General features: G+C 40.3%; 1 protein-coding gene across 7 annotated transcripts in view; it reads right to left on the bottom strand.

Annotated features, from left to right (window-relative positions):
- Window positions 1–1371: 1371 nt before the first annotated feature.
- casz1 (castor zinc finger 1) overlaps window positions 1372–19028 on the bottom strand; it is a 328648-nt gene continuing 310991 nt past the window's right edge. For 6 of the 7 annotated variants that reach the window (XM_056448846.1, XM_056448845.1, XM_056448842.1 and 3 more), the window contains 9 exons: window positions 18556–18710; window positions 15563–15685; window positions 15076–15393; window positions 14739–14937; window positions 11946–12117; window positions 7413–7561; window positions 7012–7246; window positions 5913–6248; window positions 1372–5299 (listed from right to left, as the gene is read on the bottom strand). In XM_056448846.1, coding sequence (XP_056304821.1) covers window positions 4017–5299; window positions 5913–6248; window positions 7012–7246; window positions 7413–7561; window positions 11946–12117; window positions 14739–14937; window positions 15076–15393; window positions 15563–15685; window positions 18556–18710 — 2970 coding nt within the window. In that variant the 3' untranslated portion in view covers window positions 1372–4016. The remainder of the gene's footprint in view (window positions 5300–5912; window positions 6249–7011; window positions 7247–7412; window positions 7562–11945; window positions 12118–14738; window positions 14938–15075; window positions 15394–15562; window positions 15686–18555; window positions 18711–19028) is intronic. The other variant, XM_056448847.1, reaches the window with a different exon arrangement.

Here is a 19028-nt window from a genome sequence, read left to right as displayed (position 1 = left end):
ACAGATTTATTAAACCGATATATTTATTCAATTCATATTTTAGTCACCAAACATATTTAGACATTGAAAGATAATACAATTAAAGTCAAGCAAAATATTGCGCCAAAAAAATTACAACCTACAAAATTTCAAATTTTTTCAATAATGTATAAATTTGGGTGTACTCATTTTTGACTATTATCATAAGTTGTTTTGTTAGATAAGCTCCAGATTTGGTTTCAGCACTGACTAATCAAATGTTTATGCACCAATATAATATTGTATAGCTTCTTATTAAAAATATTATCTAACTGTCTGTCTGTCTGTCTGTCTGTCTGTCTGTCTGTCTGTCTATCTGTCTGTCTGTCTGTCTGTCTGTCTGTCTGTCTGTCTGTCTGTCTGTCTGTCTGTCTGTCTGTCTATAATTTTCATGTAAATCTTTTCTTCATACCTGTGGCTAGGTTTCTTCTAGTTTCATCCTTTTTGAGATTTGACATATTCATGCATTTTTAATATGGTCTAAGTGTCCGAATACTTCTTGGAATGGTGTTTGCAGCATAATTTACATAATCATATTCAATTTATAATTTATACCACAAAATTAGATTATTTTTTCTTCCCTTAAAAATTCTGACAATAAGGTGATCTGTTGTTTCAACAGCAGCCTGCGCAAGTTTGGAGGTTGTTTCCGTCTGTTTTTTTGTGTAATATAATTTCCATAGTTGTCTTTTTTTTTCAAGATTATATTCAGGATGCCAGCTGGCAGACAGATGGTGGTGGCTTTACACGTTTTTATTTAAAGACACATCAGAAGGAAGAGGAGGGTGAGGCAAGAGAACAGCTGTAGTGAGTGGGACAGGACGGCATTTGCTGGTCAAAGCGATGAGCTGCACAAGGAAAGAAAAGAATGAAAAACAAGTCTTGCAGGGAGCTACAAACTTTCTCCAAATGCGTTTGTTCCCTATATATACAGCTCTGTGATTATCAGAGGATTTTGGAGGTGTTGTTGTTTTTCACCCATAAATGAAAATGTACTCACCCTCAAGAGGTTATATACGGTTTTTAAAGAAAGCTGAAAACCTGTAACCATTCACTTCTATAGTAGGAAAAACAACTGCTATGGATGTCACAGGTTTTCAACATTCTTCAGAATATCTTATCTTGTGTTCAACAGAAGAAACAAACTTAAATCGGTTTGGAACACATATAGGGAGAGTAATTGATGACCGAATTTTCATTTTTGCGTGAACTATCCTTTTAAAGCAGCGTCTTCCTGAGTGAGGGAGTAGCGGGACGTTCTCTGTCGGGGCCCAGTTCCCTTTAACACCATTCGTCAAAGCGGCAGGAAGCTTTATTAATCACTGATGATATGGAGAAACATCTTGTGGAACATTTGCATTGTTATAATAATTAGAATTTCTTTATTTCGACTCTTTACAAATCCTGCTATTTTACACACATAAAATGTATTCAAGTGCACAGTATCTCCCAGGCAAAAACAGCTGCTTCAGTGTGAGTCCTGCGCTTTGCACTTGAGACCAGAGAACAAACGGCCTGTGAGAGGGGCATGCCATATGCAAAATACAGAAGTTCAATTAAATAAAACAAACACCAAAACAATAGCAAACAAAGAGTTGCGGATGGTTTTAAATTATGCAGATATTGTGATCGCACATGATATACAGCTTCGAAAAAGATGACTTCCTTGCGCAAAACGTAGAAACACACTCCACTGTTCAGTGCTACAATAATGTGACTCGTATAGATTTAATTACCACTAATTCCTCTACCACTATGGGGAAACCATGGTAATAACAATAAAACTTCACACACAGACAGACACGCGCACACTTGCGTACATCTCTCACACACACAAGCAAATTATACTGGTGTTAGTTCAGTTTTTAACTTTTTATTCTTTTAGTTGTCCGTTTTTATTTTCTTTTTAAAGGAAGCTTTGAATCAAAGAGCAGTTTTGTTCATATATAGTTTTTACAGAAGAAAATACTATACAGCCTTTTTTCCCTCCTGAAACAGATAACCATCTACACATTTAGTTGCCTATATTGTGATAGTTCCGTGTTTAGGAAACAATTCATCTTTCTTATATTAAGTGGAGGCCAAGCAAACGAAACTCATTTTTCTTTCTTTTTTTTTTGTAATTTGGAGCGAAGCACTGCAATAATTTCCTCTGTATAGAATTCATTTGAATTACAGTCATCATTAGTGTTACTCATTAGGCAAGCCAGGTTCGAGCATGCCTGTTTCATATTGAAATCATCCAATCTTGGAAGCGAAGAAAACATTTTTTTTCCTTTTTTTCAGTTTCTTAAATAAAACACAGAACAACAGTTCTTCATCACACTGAAGACTATTTGTGCATCAAAGCAAAAGTGAACTAAACAACATTGTAAAGCAAATTCCCTGTTAAAAGATAAATGCCATATTTTCAAAAGGTAAAAATGAACCTAAAAAGTGCAAAAAACACCCTAGAATTTTCTCATTGCAAGGTCACATAAATATTAAATAACTTCTTATTACTGGAGCGAAACCACAGCTGTTGTAAAGAGAAAACAAAAGCTTGAAACGTTGTTTTCTGTCTGTACAATTCATAAAATCACACATTTTCCATCACCAGCATTCATCGTGGTGTCTTTGTGATGTGTCCTCCATTCAGCCCTCTAGAAAAAAAGTCTCTCTTTCCACGTTTCCTCTTCTTTTAGAAATAGATATATATGATGCTTCTGAAAAAAGAAGCTTCAAATAGCCAGTCTCCATCCTTAGACACTGTCTCTTTTTTTTTTCATGCTACAGAAACGGTGAAGGGAAAAGTAAAGTAAAACAAAAACACCCACAAACATCTTTTCCCTACATTCAGAGACGCTCGTCTCCTGCTCTGTGTTCGATGGAGACTTTAGGACATCTATTTGAGGATGAAAATGAAGCTGTAATCTCCTCCCATTCATTCTGGGCAGTAGCACCATCATCACATTACAAAAAAATCTCTGAAACACAGGGGTGACGGCTCTCGCCATAGACACAGACCCATTTACAGTGAGACACCCCCACATCATCTGCTCATGCCTGTGCAATTAGAGAATAATGCAAATAAAAACAAACAGAAAGCCATAGTAATGCAATCATGTAAAAGATAACAAAAGGTCTTAAATAGAGGCTTGAATATCTGCTCTCGTCTATACAAAAGTGCACTATGAATATGCAATGCCAAATGGGTCCTCGTTGAGAAAAGAAGGAACAGAAATCAAGTGCGAGCTAGCATTCACTGAGATCAATGCTTTATGGCCTGATGCTTTGCAGCCACTGGTTGCTGTTTATTTGTCCTGAAGATGCAGGCGAACGTCCACATGGAATGGAGCCTATGACACCACTGACCATGACAGCAGGTTTAAGTGAGAACTGTGATAGTTGTAAATAATAATAAAAAAAGCTCAACGGAGATGCATATGAGTCAAAGCATTGGTGCAGGCCCCTGCACTTCAATAATAATAACACAAGGTGTTTTTGAATCGATTATTTGAGCAACATTCTTTATAAAAGATTTCCTGCTTTTCGTCACTTTCGGGTTGGTATGTGGGTCCTGCAATCCAGCGACTGCAATTAAAATGTACATTAACATCCACACACATCTACTTTATATAGATAGTCATATATAGAGAGATCGTATTTCCTTGTTTTTTTTTCCACACACAAAAAGTAACAAATGAAATCGAATAAATTAAAGTCAAACATGCACACACACACACACACACACAAGACTGATGTGTAGGAAAAGGTTTACATAGCCACCCATGTGTAAAAGAGGGCCTCGTCTGTCTATTTCTCTGTTCATTTTTAATGCATAATTAAATTAATAATCTTGGTCATCTTGTAAACATCATAATAAATCATTTTGGGCCTTCACTTTTCTTGTAGTTGGTTGTTTTCTTGTCATCTGCAGCGTCTCTAAGCATGATAAATGAGGCCACTCAAACGTGTGTTTGTTAAGGGAATTCATAGTTCTCCTTCTACAGCATAGATTAGGGCTCAGCCTCCGGATCCTCTTTATCCAGTTGGGAAGTTTCGGCGTGGTTCATGGAAGCATCAAAACTCTCTCCATTGTCTTTGTCTACTTCTGGCTCTGGCATGGAATCTTCATACGAGTCTGTATTCATGTCCTCCTCCGCTTCATCCTCTTCCTCATCATCGTCATCATCGTCGTCCTCTGCTATTGGCTCTTCCTCAGGTGACAGGTCATCTTCCAGATCGCCGGATGTGCCGGTAGTGTCATCCTGAGGGTTGCTGAGGCCCATTGAAGCAATAGGGCCAGAACCGGGGGCTAGGGACAGGGGTTCTCTGTGCATCTTTTTGCTCAGGTCCATGGAGTCACTGAGTCCCAAACCAGCAGCATTTTTCAGGAAGAACAAGGAGCTGTTGGTGTCCGTCCCCAGGTTTAAAGAACTGTCAAGGTTGACCGCTGAGCCTGGATGCTCATATTCATTGACGGCCCCTGTCGAAGGGAGGTACATGGTCATGTTGTTGTGGGTCAGCCCTGGTGTGCCGGGTGAGTTCGGGGGCAGATTCATGGGCATCGAGGGAATGGCTAGGCCTGCATGGTGGTGGTGGTGATGGTGATGATGGTGGTGGTTGCCATCCTGGTTAGGGGAAACGGAAGGCAGCTCACCCCTCTCCTGCTTCTCGTGCTTGCGCTTGTGGGAATCCATTTGGGACATGCCCACCACTGTGTGCTTGCACTCTGGGTAAGTGCAGTGGAAGTGCGAACACTTGAGCTTGTATTTGCAGTCAGCCACCTCGCAGTCCACGCTAGAACTGAACTGACAGAATCCGGCGGCGCTGATCACATCCTGCTTGCCATGATGCTTGCGATGCGCCGTCACCTTGGTGCTGTCTGTACAACGGAAGCCACATCGCAAGCAGTGGAAATGGGTGCTGTTTCCAGAGAACTGGCAATCAGGGAAGTTGCAGCACAGAGAGGACTTGAAGCGCTTAAAATCATCTAGGACCAGGTTGTCCACGCGGTCGTGGTGCTGGGCATGCTTGTACATGTGAGTGCGGCCGCAGAACTTGTAGCCACAGTTCTCCCGTGTGCAGTGATAGTGGGTGACCTTCAGGGAAAACTGGCAGGCTGTATCCTTGCAGTCCTCATAGAGATCATAGCGACGGAAGCCTTCCAGCATCATGCCTTCATCCAGCATCTTGCGAGATGAAGCGGTTTTGCGACGCTTGCCGAAGGGTGACATGTCTTCGATGATCCAGAACCGCTTCTTAGCTCCAGTTGCCGTAGGGATAGAGATGGTGTTACCTGGTTGGAAAATAAAGTAATAGACTGGTTAGCCTTGAATCAGTATGAAGAGCAGCCAAGCAATTCTGTAAGCAGTAGTAGCTACATGCGCTCTATCACAGAGTTTCCACCTACAGCAGTATACTACCTAATGTGATTCCATGTCATAATCAAACAGAGACAGGCCCATTTGTATAATGTACTGGTGACATTTTAACGTTATTGTCACATCTAGGTATTGAGAGAGTTCAGAGGTGCCTCTGTACATCTGGCTTTATGGGAGTGCAGGATACCCTCCCATAAGCCTGAGGTCAGTGCTAATGATGTGCTCCCTGTCCAGACCAGCAGGAATCACATGACTCTATTAAAGCCTGGCATGATTAAACCAGCTCTTTACAGCAGGCTTCTAATGGACAGCATTTTAGACAGTGGACTTAACAGCAGGTGTGCAATGTACTACATAAGACTAAAGGCACCACTGCGGTGGCTTGACTCAACTGCACTACATCTGTAAAAAGTTAAAGAGTTGTAACCAGCTAATGCTTTTTAAACAAATGCCTTTGTAATAGCTAGCCCTAACCCAAACTACTGGTACTTTAAAGCTGCAGTGTTCGGGTGGAGACGGGATAGGTACCTGCTGCGTCCTGTACTATAGGGACGTCATTTTTAACCGAAGACGAAGTAGGAATGATGGGGCTGAAAGCTGGTGTGTTGGTTGGCATGACAACACTCCTAGTGGCTCCGAGAGAGGCGCTGAGCAGAGAGTATGACAGACAGGATGGGGAGAGGAGATATGGGAGCGAGGGGAGTGGTGGCCGGAGAAGAGCTGAGGAGAGAGATGGAGGTTGACTCTGGAGCGCAGGCTGATGAGGAGGTGGAAGAGAAGGTGGAGGAGGAGGAGGTGCAGATTGAGAAGGAGGAGAGTCAGCAGAGGTAGTAGTGGCAGGGGCAGGGACCTGACAGCCTGGTCCTACAGAGACATGGTGCCAAGGAAGGATGGTAACAGAGAGACAGGAAGGTACAAGACACAAGGGTGGGGAGGTAAAAAGGGAGAGATCAAGTAATGAAATAATGAAAGCCAAATGGTAACCAAAGTCAGACAACAGCCAAAAGCAACAGTGATGAGAATGGAAGATAACATTTGAAATCAAACAGTGAAACCATAAAAACCAATTAAATGAAAGAAAGCTCAGATTCAAAGAGCAAAGACCCAGATTTGAAGGTGCTGATAGCATTGCTGTTTCTATACACCCTTCCTTTCACCCACACAAGCTCTCTCAAAAACCCCACCCTCCATAGATAATGACTTGACAGGCCTCCAAGTTTTTGATTATCTTAAAACGTGTTTTTTTGTGCTGTTTATGGAGTTTTGGGCTGTTTGCAGGACACCCATAAAATATATAAGTAGCATGTTATTTTACAGTCCTGTCATAGTCATCACATAAACTAGGTAATGACAAGGAACTATCCCTTAAAACCTACCCCTGAACCGAGCCTGAACCCTTTCTTAGGTAAGTCATCACATAAACTAGGTAATAACAAGGTACTATCCCTTAAACCTACCCCTGAAACCGAGCTTTAACCCTTTCTTAGGTACATGTAAGTGCACCTACTGCAAAATAAAGTACAAGAAACAATGACATTGGCCTGTGGTTCATTTAGTCACTCATATTTTGTCAACCATTTGATCCTAAAACTGCAATGAAATTGTCTTGTTGCTGAGGTCAACTCACCTGCTGGCGAACTGTCGTTACCCACGGGGGTGCTGGTACAACTGCGGTCCTGGTTGGAGGATTCTGAGGACAGGCCCAGTGGGCTTCCTCCAGCAGTATAATCCATGTAGTCATCATTGTCCTCCATCATGTTGGAGAAGTTGGGGTTCATATTATGGTGGCTGCCTACCATGCCAGATGAAGCTAGACTGGCCATACGTTGCATCTCTTCTGGTTGGTGAGCATGAGAGACCACCTAAAATAAAGCATATGGAACCACCCATTTAAACTAATGTTGACTTTAGAGAACATTAAGAGATGTGTTTGAAAAATGTATATCATTTGAGGGTAGAAGTTACATTTACATTACAAATGTGCTAATGGCTCATTTCCGACAAGAGCATGATTGAGATTCTTAGTACCTGGGAAGGAACTCTGTCAAAGTTTTTACCCAGCATCCTTCGCATGTGTTTGCGGGCATGGGAGGTCATCTGATGCTTGAGCAGGAAGGAGAACTGACAGCCCTCACGGATACAGTGGAAGTGGCTGTTAACTTGGTTGTATTTGCACCCTGCAAGAGACGAGCGACAAAATTAACTTGAGCAAAGACCATCTTCATCACGCCTGGGTTTCAGGGACAACATATATCATAGATTCTCAACGAGGTAATGAGGACATTGTGCTTCCGTCCCGCGCCTGCATAATGTGGAGAGACAGAGCAGATGAGTCCAGTGTCACACTGGGAAAGTCGAACCTTTTGAAGATTAGACCTGTGGTGCTCTTTTATTACAATGACATCTTTTATTCAATTTGGAATTTACATAAATACATTCTGCATTTGGAGAAGCAATAATGCACAACCCTGCAAACCAAAGTAAACACACAATTATTTCCATATTAAATTCATTTTTCACGACCTATCTGTTGCTGCTGTATTTCCTCCCCCTCACGCCTGTCCTCTTGCTTTTTTCATTATTTTTTTTTCTCCCCCCAACACAAAGGGCCCTACAGATTTTAATTGCTATATGTTTTCAAATTTAAAGACTGCCTCTGCGCACTAATCAAATATTCTAGGGTGCTCGTAATAATTTTATTGTGAATAATGTGTGCTGAAATAATTGAAAGAGTAGCATTCAGGGCAGGTGCAGGCTTGTTCGTTACCATGGCACTCGTGGTGCCGTGCAACAAACCGCCTGTTGTCAGATTGCTTTTGTACACAAGGGTGATATACTTTAAAAAGGCAGAGTTGAGTAAATATGAGCACATGCTGAAATATCAGGGCTCTTGTGCCACCAGATCCTGGTAACCTCATCGCCAGTGTTCTGTTTAATGTTGCTGCCATGGATACCACTTCCCCAGTCCAGCTGAACCATCAATTCTTTATGACTCTAAGGCTTGCTTTTGTCATATGTTGCTGGTTTATACCGCTAACAATGCAACTAGAGAGACCTTATACTCTGTGGACCCTTGTAATTCCTTCCACTCATCAATTACTGTTTTTGTTGTTGTTCTTGACTTAAAGGAAAATTTCACTCCAAATTTACATTCTGTCATCACTTACTCAAATCTGGGTTTATTTAGCATAATATGTAAACTATATTGTAAGCGATAAAGTAAATTTAGGTGGTTGTTATCGCAGAATAAAGCCTTACAGTGTTGTTGGCAGCCTGGCGCAACTGAAGGACAACAAAAAAAAAATGCCTGGATTGGTGGTTCCAAATATGTAATGTAATTGTAAGCTTGGCAAACAGTTTTGAAGAATTTGATGTTTTCCCATTAAGACAGAATGCCCGAGCATACTGCCCGAGAGGCATTTCAAAGATGGCCGCAGACTGAAAATGACTTGCCTTAAAGGGACTTTATTATTCAGTCACAAGATGGCCCCAAACAGACAAAGAAAGGGGTATGACAGACAAGCATTAAATATGAACGTATTCACTGATGGTTAAGATAATTCAATAAGCCTGTGTTATTAGTTTCAGCGGTTGTTATCTCATAAAAACATACCTGCGGCTTCTAAGAATGTCACTCATCACTCATCGATCAGAATTAAGTGTATATATACAGTTAAAGAGATATTAAGTGTTTATCTTGCTTTTTCAAATTCTTATATGCCAGCAGCTTCGACATTCTGCCAAAAATCATCTAAGTTTACCTAAGCAAAAAAATAAATAGTTTGGTTGAAAAATAAGCCTGCATATTTTCGGGGTGAACTCTCCCTTTAAGGGGAGGGGAGCGAAACGAGAAAAAAAAAAAGACAAACTTTTAATCGGCCTGCTTGTGATGATGATCGAGGCTTGAAAAAGAGCAACACAAACAGACTGAGCTCGACAGGCACGGTAATTAACAAACATATGTAATTGCTCATTCCTGACAGGTTAAATATACCCAAGAAAACAACCTCTGTTTGATTGCCTACTATAAATACTGAAGTATTAATGTATGACAAAAAGGCAGACACCATTTTTCTCGGCCTGTTTTCTGTAATATAAATAAAACGTCCCCAGTTTTACAATGAGATGGGACCGTCTTTAATTCCGCCAAACGTGTTTGTTCTGCAAAACACAAACCCCCGCTAGCACACTGACTCTGTTTTCATTGTAAACCGTTCAATTGACAAAATATCAATGCACAGATTGTAATGAGATAAGAGCTTCTAAGAAACGGCCTCAGAATTCAGTGAATAAGTGAAGCGCAGCCGTTTCATGCCCTGTACTGTATGTTGTGCTGTGAACAGTGTGAGAATTAGTGACTCAACCAGCAGAACGCCACTTCCCCTGTAGTCAGAGCCAATGGAAAAAGTGTTTTCATAGCAGGTGATGGCATCGATATAAATTTACAGTTACATCAGCTCTGTTTTCACACCATCTCTGATCCCTCCAGCTGCATTACTAACAGTCTAACGTGGGAGCGCAGATATGAACGGTGAGTGTTTGGAAACACGAGTAACTAATGTGAACAGTGATTGAGACAATGAGAAGTGTGGGCGACTGAGACACGTACCATTTGTAAGATTCTCATAATGCTGAATTCAATAAATGACTTGGCAAACCACATTGAATAAAGAAAATCAGATTTCCAAAGGGGCTGAGGTGGATTAAAGGAACAGTTCACCTCAAAAATTAAAATAGGCCTATCATTGCTAATACACGAAATTCAGATGGAGGCCAGGACATGTAGGAATTGCTAACAGAACTTCAAAATGTTTACCTTTGGCATTGTTAAAAATGAGAAATAACTAAGAGCTATTATAGAGTTCCGAAGGTTCTTGCTCATAAAGTGGAGCATTTTCTCAAATATATACACTATAGTTTGGCAGAACTAATAAAGATAACATCATATGCATTTATAATAGATACTACCCTGCCATGCAATTGATGCATTATGTTTTGCATTGATTCATGTCTTTTTGGTCCATATCATGGCATTTTGGTGAAATAAAGTAAACAACATAGCATTGAATGTTTTTTGGTTAATCCACAGGACAAAAATGAAGCGCTATCCACATACTCTCACCGGCCACTTTATTAGGTACACCTGACGATCTGCTGAATTGTGCATCAGAATGGGGAAGAAATGTAATTTGAGTGACTTTGAACATGGCATAATTGCTTTTGCCAGATGGGCTGGTCGCAGTATTTCAGAAACTGTTGATCAACTGGGATTTTCACACACTACCATCTCTAGGGTTTACAGAGAATGGTCAGAAAAAGAGAAAATATCCAGTGAGCGGCAGTTCTGTGGGCGCAAATGCCTTGTTGATGCCAGAGGTGAGGAGAATGGCCAGACTGGTTCGAGCTGACAGAAAGGCAACAATAACTCAAATAACCACTCATTATAACAGAAGTATGCTGTAGAGCATCTCTGAATGCACAACACATTGAACCTTGAAGCAGATGGGCTACGGCAGCAGAAGAACACACCGAATGCCTATACTGTCTGCTAAGAACAGGAAACTGAGGCTACAATTCGTACAGGCTGACCAAAATTGGACAATAGAAGATTGGAAAAACATTGTCTGGTCTGATGAGTCTTGATTTCTGCTGCAACATTCGGATGGTAGCGTCAGAATTTTGCATCAACATAAAAGCATGGATCCATCCTGCCTTGTATCAACAGTTCAGGCTGATGGTGGTGTAATAGTGTAGTGTAAATGCTATTTTTTTGGCATTTTTTTGGGCATATTAGTACCAATTGAGCATCGTGTTATCGCCACAGCTGTCCTGAGTATTGTTGCTGACCATGTCCATCCCTTTATGACCACAGTGTTCCCATCTTCTGATGGCTACCATGTCATAAAGCGCAAATAATCTCAGACTGGTTTCTTAAACATGACTGTACTTGAGTTCACTGTACTAAAATGGCCTCCACAGTCACCAGACTCAATATAATAGAGCACCTTTGGGATGTGGTGGAACGAGAGATTTGCATCATAGACGTGCAGCCAACAAATCTGCAGCAACTGTGTGATGCTATCATATCAATTTAGACCAAAATCTCGGAGGAATATTTCCAGTACTTGTAGAATCTATGCCACAAAGGATTAAGGCAGTTCTGAAGGCAAAACGGGTCCAACCCAGGTACTAGTAAGGTGTACCTAATAAAGTGGCCGATGAAAGTATATTACTAAAGTATTTCATAGTTGTAGGTACATTAAAATACCACCTCAAGTATTTCAGTTCAGTAGAAATCTCTTTTCATGTTCAATATACCGTGCAGTATGTTTTTTTTCTTTTTGAAATACGGTCTAAATCACAACAATACAGACTTTCCTCTGTGTCTTTCATTCTTTTTTTTTGCAAACAACCTATAAAGTGATTAAATTTACTTTTAATTTTAAATTTTTACAAGTTATTTTTGATTTGAAGAGATTTGCAATGAATTCTGACAAACGAACATGCAAGTTGTTTTTTGTTCTATATGCTTCTTTTAATACAAGAAAAGCTGGTTCTTACCATGTCTGCCACATTCTTCTCTCTTGGTGAAGTATTTGAAGCCGTTGGCGGCACGCCTCTCGGCTTTCTCATGCTTCTTGATGTGCCAGGGAAGTTTGGTGGTGATATTGGTGACAAAATAACAGCCGGGTCTCAGACAATGATAATGGCCCCTCATGCGAAACTCACAGTGCTGCAGAAAAACCACAAATAAACACAACTCAGATCTTGTACACACACTCCATGTCTTCATGGTTCACATTCCCAACGCTAATTCACAACCCAATTATGAGATATTACATTAATTTACGAGTGTTTCAAAACCGACCGTCTTTTGAACCAAAATGGGGTCTGATCATTTGTCAGTTAGTTAGACATTACTCAGGGTACCAAAGGGAAGAAGTAGGTTACGTCTGCTCATTAAATCCTTTTCTTCGTTCTTTCTGCAAGCATGTGACAGGACCGGCCCTCACTGACCAGCGGAAATCTGAACTTTAGGTTCATGCTGTAACCGCTGACCCCATTAACAACACGGCAATTAGTTCATTTGGCGATTCATCTATTTCTACAACTGCTCTTTTATCAATTCATTAGGCTGCGCATGTGTGCATGTGTGTGTCCTCCGCAATGTAACCTGTTTCTGCACCACCATCTGTTTCCAGAGAGGCAGTTCCCCCAGGAGCACATAAACAGAACCCACTCTGCTCCTGAGAGGAGGGGGGAGCGTCGAGAACTGGGGATGGGACGCATAAATGAATTCATTTAAACAGGTTTTGCTCCAAATGCAAGTTGTTGGGAAGGGAGGGCTTTTTTCTATTAATGATGGAATTTTTGATGAAAAGCAAAACTTGTTTATTTTATACAGCTTCGGGGTCTCGGAGGTGCTTTTTTGTTTGCTTGTTTGTTGTGGAGAAATGAATATGTACCTAGGCATTTGTGTTCACTGTTTATTAATGCAGTTTTTACAGAGATAAAGTCTTGTCTATGCAAATGGAGTTGCCACGGTGTAAAGTGGTGTTGGTGGTAAGGATGCAATGATTATAGAGTTTGGTTGTACGATTATAGTCTGAGGAATAGTCAGTTTCACGGTTATCATGGTTATTATGCATTCATTCATTTCAAAACACTACTAGTTTAGTAAATCACATGAAAACTCCTTATATTTAAGTGTTATTTATTGCTGCTCAGTAACCAAATACAGCACAAAATAATCATATAAAACAATAGTCCATTTCTCTTGGACTTAAAAATAAGTGAAAAAAGTTTTTGGCATTTAAACATAAGTAATAATTTTATACTGAAAATAAATGACAGAACAATGAATAAATAGATAAATAAAAATAAGAACATTTAAGAATTTGTATTTGTCTAATGTAAATTTAAGCTACATATTAGCTAAGCATTTCCCTTTAAAAGAGAACAAATGCAGTCAAAAGCTGCCGAACCTCTTTTTGATCAACTATATTCTAAAATTGTTTGGTTTTTTACTTTTGTATTTTTTTTCTCCTTGTAGTAAAAATGTGTAGATTCCATACAAAGTAACCCATCCTAACCCTATACAAAGTATGAAGCTGATCAGTCAGTTCTTGTCACGTGACTCGTGGTACGCTTGAGGCATTCTTTCAACTAGGTGCGTCTGAAAAGCGCGAGCATCACGTTTGCCACATGCACTTCCAATATGCCCACGCAAACCGCATGCATCCATTGGAAATAACAAACTTGCAAGTGAGGTAATCCTGTGTGCATGCATATTAGCCTCGGTGTACAAGCTGGGAACTTTAAACTAGCTCACAGTTGGCGTAACTTTGTTTATTTGCAGCAGTTTTGTTCCATGCAGGAACGCGGCGTTGAGAAGCCTTTACGATTAATTAATTGTGACGAGTTAAAGCGTGGTTAATAGTGAAATCGGTTAATCGTCACATTCCTAGTTCATGGTTGTCATGATGTAGCTATGTGGATTATAAGGTATTCCAAAGCATAGTTTACAATAGTGTGTTTTCGTGTTTTACCTTTAACCTGTAAAAATGTCTTGACAATTCTATAAACCCAGATTTCGTCTGGAAACGCTGGTGTTCAGTTTCAATATAGACGAACTGAAACGCAAACTTTTGAAAACGAGGGAAGCGAGGCTGTCCACAATCACTCACTGACTGGTCTTCTTGACTATCGTGTATTGTTCCTTGATTTGCTGTAGACTACAAGTGTGCATACGGGCAAAATATGCGCATGTGTATTAAACTTTAGACTATACAGTATCAATGTACACTGTGTGAGGGCTGCATCCCGGCTAAACTTTCCCACTGGCCTCTGTCCATCATGGCTATATTATCATATGATAATTGGCTTCATCACTCTGTCTCCTCTCCACCAATCAGCTGGTGCGTGGTGTGCAGTCTGGCACAATATGGCTGCCGTCGAGTCATCCAAGTGGATGCTGCTCACTGGTGGTGGATGAGGAGATTCCCCCCAATGTGTAAAAGCGCTTTGAGTGTCTAGAAAAAGCTCTATATAAATATAAGGAATTATTATTATGTTTATTATTATTCTATTCTTTTCTTAAAATGTTTATGCTATCTCATAATATTTCATAATTTTGTCAAACTAATGCTTGTACAGCCTGAATAGTAGCGGCTTCTATGGGCCTATTGCAAATATTGTTGTACATGCCTACTGTATATGATCTATATATTAAGTAAGCTTCAGGAACTGGCATTGAGTAACATGGCAATTAAAATATTGCGGTTAAAAAAACGAATTATATAAGAAATATTAGCAATAACTTTATCATAAGATACTTGTAAAAATGATGCTCACCTGGTTAGGACAAAGGCATTGCAGAGAATAGTAGGAGAACTGGTCTCGCACATTCACCAGGTTGTTGTTGGGGTTAATGTGGTCCAAGCAATGCGATTCAGCCTTCCCGGATGTCTTACACACATATTTGCAATTTCCAAACAGACAGTGGAAGTGGAACTTATTGGAGTATTTGCAGTCGGTGGCCAGACAAGGATCACTGTGGGAGATAAGCATGACAACACGTCCATCAGATATTTAAAACTGCGCAGAAGACATGGAAATACAGGCAGGACAAGCCATTCAAATCACACCACCACGGCATTATGAATTTACAAGAATGACATCGTCTACTCACTTGTCCTGAAACTGCAGGAAGCCAGGCTTGACCTGAGGCTTGGCGTTCTCCAGAGACGTGGTGGCTAGAGGGGAAGTGGCTGGCATACTGGGCATGGAGGCAGGAAGTTGGGGGATCGACCCGGCTAGCTGTTTCCAGGCTTGGAAAGAAGGGGACGAGCTGTAGCCCCCTGACACAGCCAGACTGGGCACCTCCACAGGGGGCGTCTTGGCCATGGAAATGGGGGCAGGCATTTGATTAGGGCCACTATCGTTGGATTCCTTGCTCTCATTGAAAGGGGGCTCCAATTTAACCTTCAGGTTGGCTCTGAAGTGGAAGCTAATGAAAGAGAGGTGCATCACCCATTAGATGTGCTGCTAAACATAGCAGCAAATTAACATAGCTAGACCATAATCATGTAAATTGTGTGTATGCCCGCTTTGGCGTGAACTTTAACATTTTAAAACTTTGATTTAACGTCATTGTGTTTGATTGTAATGTTCCTCACTTGGCGTGTTTGATGGCTCCGTCCACCGTGCTGAAAAGAGCCCCACAGTCCTCCACCAGGCAATGAAAATGGATCTTGTGCAAGAAATCACAATGGGCTTCACAGAAATCGTCAATGTCATACCTATACAGATGTGAGAAAGAGAGAGAGTTCAAGATGTGTATTGCTGGTAAATTCAGGTCAGTTTCTCAAAGGCGTTCTCGATTTAGCTCATAAACATCTGACTTTCAGGAAAGTGGTGAATTATTAGGTGAATTTTATGCCTAAGCCCAGGTCTCTGGCCAGGACATTGCGCTAGGGCTCATGTGTCTAAATACTGCACATAACATCACATGCTCTGGATAAATCTTTTCTTTCCACATAACAACCTGGGAACAAACACTGTGGATGGCAATGACAAGCAAAAGGGTACATCATAAAGAAGGATGGCGACAAAAACCAGACACCCCCTTCAACAAAACACAGAGGGTGTAGAGCCAAGGCATGGCTGTATTTTCTGCTATGGAGGATCTATTTGGGCATGCTGAGGATAGTGGCTGACATAAATAACATGGCCATGATTTAAAATAACATTGTATAATGTATAAGGGGTAAGTGTATATTTTAGGTGTGCAAATGTTTACTTTAGTTTGAGCTCACGTAAATAATGCAGCAATATGAGAATTATTTTATGTTATTATATTAAATTGATTAATGCAGACATATGTCATGAGAAGTTCATACAAACTATTTTGATGAAGAATACACGATGAAATTAAAATATATTTAAAAAAAAACAGTAAGAATAAAATAAAAGGCTGTAAGAATGCAGCATCCACATGACTTTCAATTCAATGCTAAAACTGAAAATTTATTTTCACTTGTTTGCTTTAGTTTAATTTTTGATGAAATATACTTCCAGAGGTTGAATAGCAAATAAATATAAATATATTGTAAAACAAAAGGAAATTAAAAATAATTATGAAATATATGAATTTCAGGTTTTAAAGGGGTGGTCCAGAGTATATTTTTATGGCTTGGTTGTGTTGCTAAGATGCAAAGCAATGTGTGCTCATGCTTTATTTGTAAAAAATCACGTTATTTTTTCATATGTCTTACTTTGATTATATACTGCTACTCAGTGAACATGAAAACAACAGTCATATTTCCTAGTTCCTCCAAAAGCCCGCCCTCAAGAGGCTCTGATTGGTCAGCTAACATAATGTGCTGTGATTCACGTATCGGTTCTACGTCACCAGGAAAAGCGTTAGAGTAGTCAGAGTAGTTGTCAGTTAGAGTAGCTGTTAGCCATATCCGTTTGAACCTGAATCAGACAGAAAATGAAAAGGCTCTCTAAAATAAAATCTGACAAGTGTCTTTCACATATATTCGGAATAAGCATGTGTACGTAATATGAAACATTGACATATCTTTTGTGAGTTAGTTATTTGAGATGAGAGACAATGCAGCACTGCTGAAGAATAAATATGAATTTGTAGCTAAATTGTTAACAGTGCCAAACAGCATTTCCCATTGTTTACATCCTTATTTACGTCCTCGCTACAGCATACCACTAATGTTAAATACTATGCATGTAATAGATCAATTTTAACAAATAAAAAGACCAATGCTGCGTTCACACCAAATGCGGTAGAAGCGACAAGCGTGAGTGATTTACATGTTAAGTCAATGCAAAGATGCAAATAGACATCCTACGGCGCGATACGCGCAAATGAGGTGGCTTGAATGATGCAATTCGCGAAACGCTCAAGTTTGAAATTCTAAATTCAGTGGACATTCGCACCGTGTTACCCAATCAGGAGCTTGCTCTTGTGGCCTTGATTATGACGTAGCGCCTGTTGTTGTGTCCCGGAGGAAAATCCTCCTGCCAACACCGACAACAGTTCATGAAACTGGGCTCGGCTCAGTCAGAAGCACCGCTGAAAGCTTCCATCATTCAGGTTTAGTTTCTGGAGGAGTTTATGACCTTACAGAGCTGGGTGCACCTCTGAAAGGGCTCTAGTGGACTCAGACACAGCTCCAAACAAGTCTACGCTGTTTTTCATCCTTCATAAAGCACATAAACGCAGCTATTCTCTCAATAAAATTCATTTTAGCCATTTAGCAACTCAGCTAGAGTCACCGGGCAGACAGAAGCCCTGCCCATCACGTGAATACGCGTCTGTTGTGAAGTGAATTTGATGCACAAATGAAGTGGATTTGATGCACGAATTAAGCAAATAAACTCAAAATGTTCACGTGTCCGTTTACACGCGAATAGCGCAATTTATCCACGCTTGCCACGTCTGGTGTGAACACAGCATTACAGATGTGGCTCACAATCCACAGCTTCTTCTATCGTGGTTGGAACTGCTCCTTCTTTGAGTTTTTAGCTAAATCCAGCACTGAACTGGAAGAGATTTAGGTAGCTGTCCTTTGTCAAATGCTAGCTATTTATTTTATAATTCTCTGGAACATAATTAAAGTTAAATTGTAAGCACTTCTCTCTTTGTGTCGTTTCCTTTGGAAGCCCAAATACAGAAACAGAAGAAGCTCTGTGGAAATAGCAGCGTTTGGACTTTCATTTTTGCTTTCTCTGCTACATTACAGCACCTCTGGCCACGACCCTTCGCTGCACAGGGTTTATGATCTCATTAGCCCGGATGTATTTTTTGTTGGCCTCAAACTTTGTTCGCTGTAGGCTTTGCTAAGCTAACTATTTGCGTTGAACTTTAAGCGCATTACATTCAGAGATGTTGTTTATGTTCACACAGCTACATTACACATCAACTAAAGTTGAAAATATGATATCGTAGTGGACCACCCCTTTAAATATAATTTTTGAAAGAAAGAAAGAAAGAAAGAAAGAAAGAAAAAGAAAACTCTGCCTAAATTCACCTCACAAGTGTGAAACATAAGGTCTTAGTTCCGTTCTTTAAAAAAAAAAAAAGGAAAGACAAGGTAAAGCTTAAGCTGAAAAAGATTCTGTAGGGACACAAGATGATTTGAAGCACCTGCGCAGGTAGGTTTTCCACAGCTCAGTGGGCTTCTCTGGGCTCGACCTCTTCATTACCCTACAGAGATACTGAGCTGCGTCTGAGCCGTCTGCCGCCTGAGCTCCCTCAAGCTCTGACTTCAAATCCAGAGCGTTGAAGAAACCAGGATTCATCTGCACACATTAACACATGCTTAGGCACGTTTCATCACACAGTTCTACAACACTTTCTGTGTTTGAGGCTTCAGTGTGTTTTTAGTGAAGCGGAGAGAGAGAGAGAAAGCAAGACAGGAAGAGAGAGAAAGCTGAGCTAAGCTGTCAGGAGAACTAGAGCGAGTTTTCTATTTAAATCATCAAGGTAATGGTACATGTGCACCATTTATATCAGTCACAGAAGATGTATGATTAAAACAATGTCCATTTTAATCCCCACAAAAACACACAACATTTAAATATCTGTTCGGCACCATTTCGTCTTTTAAAAAATGAGGG

Source organism: Danio aesculapii, chromosome 23 (assembly GCF_903798145.1).
Source record: "Danio aesculapii chromosome 23, fDanAes4.1, whole genome shotgun sequence".
Classification (NCBI taxonomy): domain Eukaryota; kingdom Metazoa; phylum Chordata; class Actinopteri; order Cypriniformes; family Danionidae; genus Danio; species Danio aesculapii.
The sequence above is the reverse complement of the archived record's forward strand: the minus strand, read 5'-3'. Positions and strand labels throughout refer to the sequence as shown.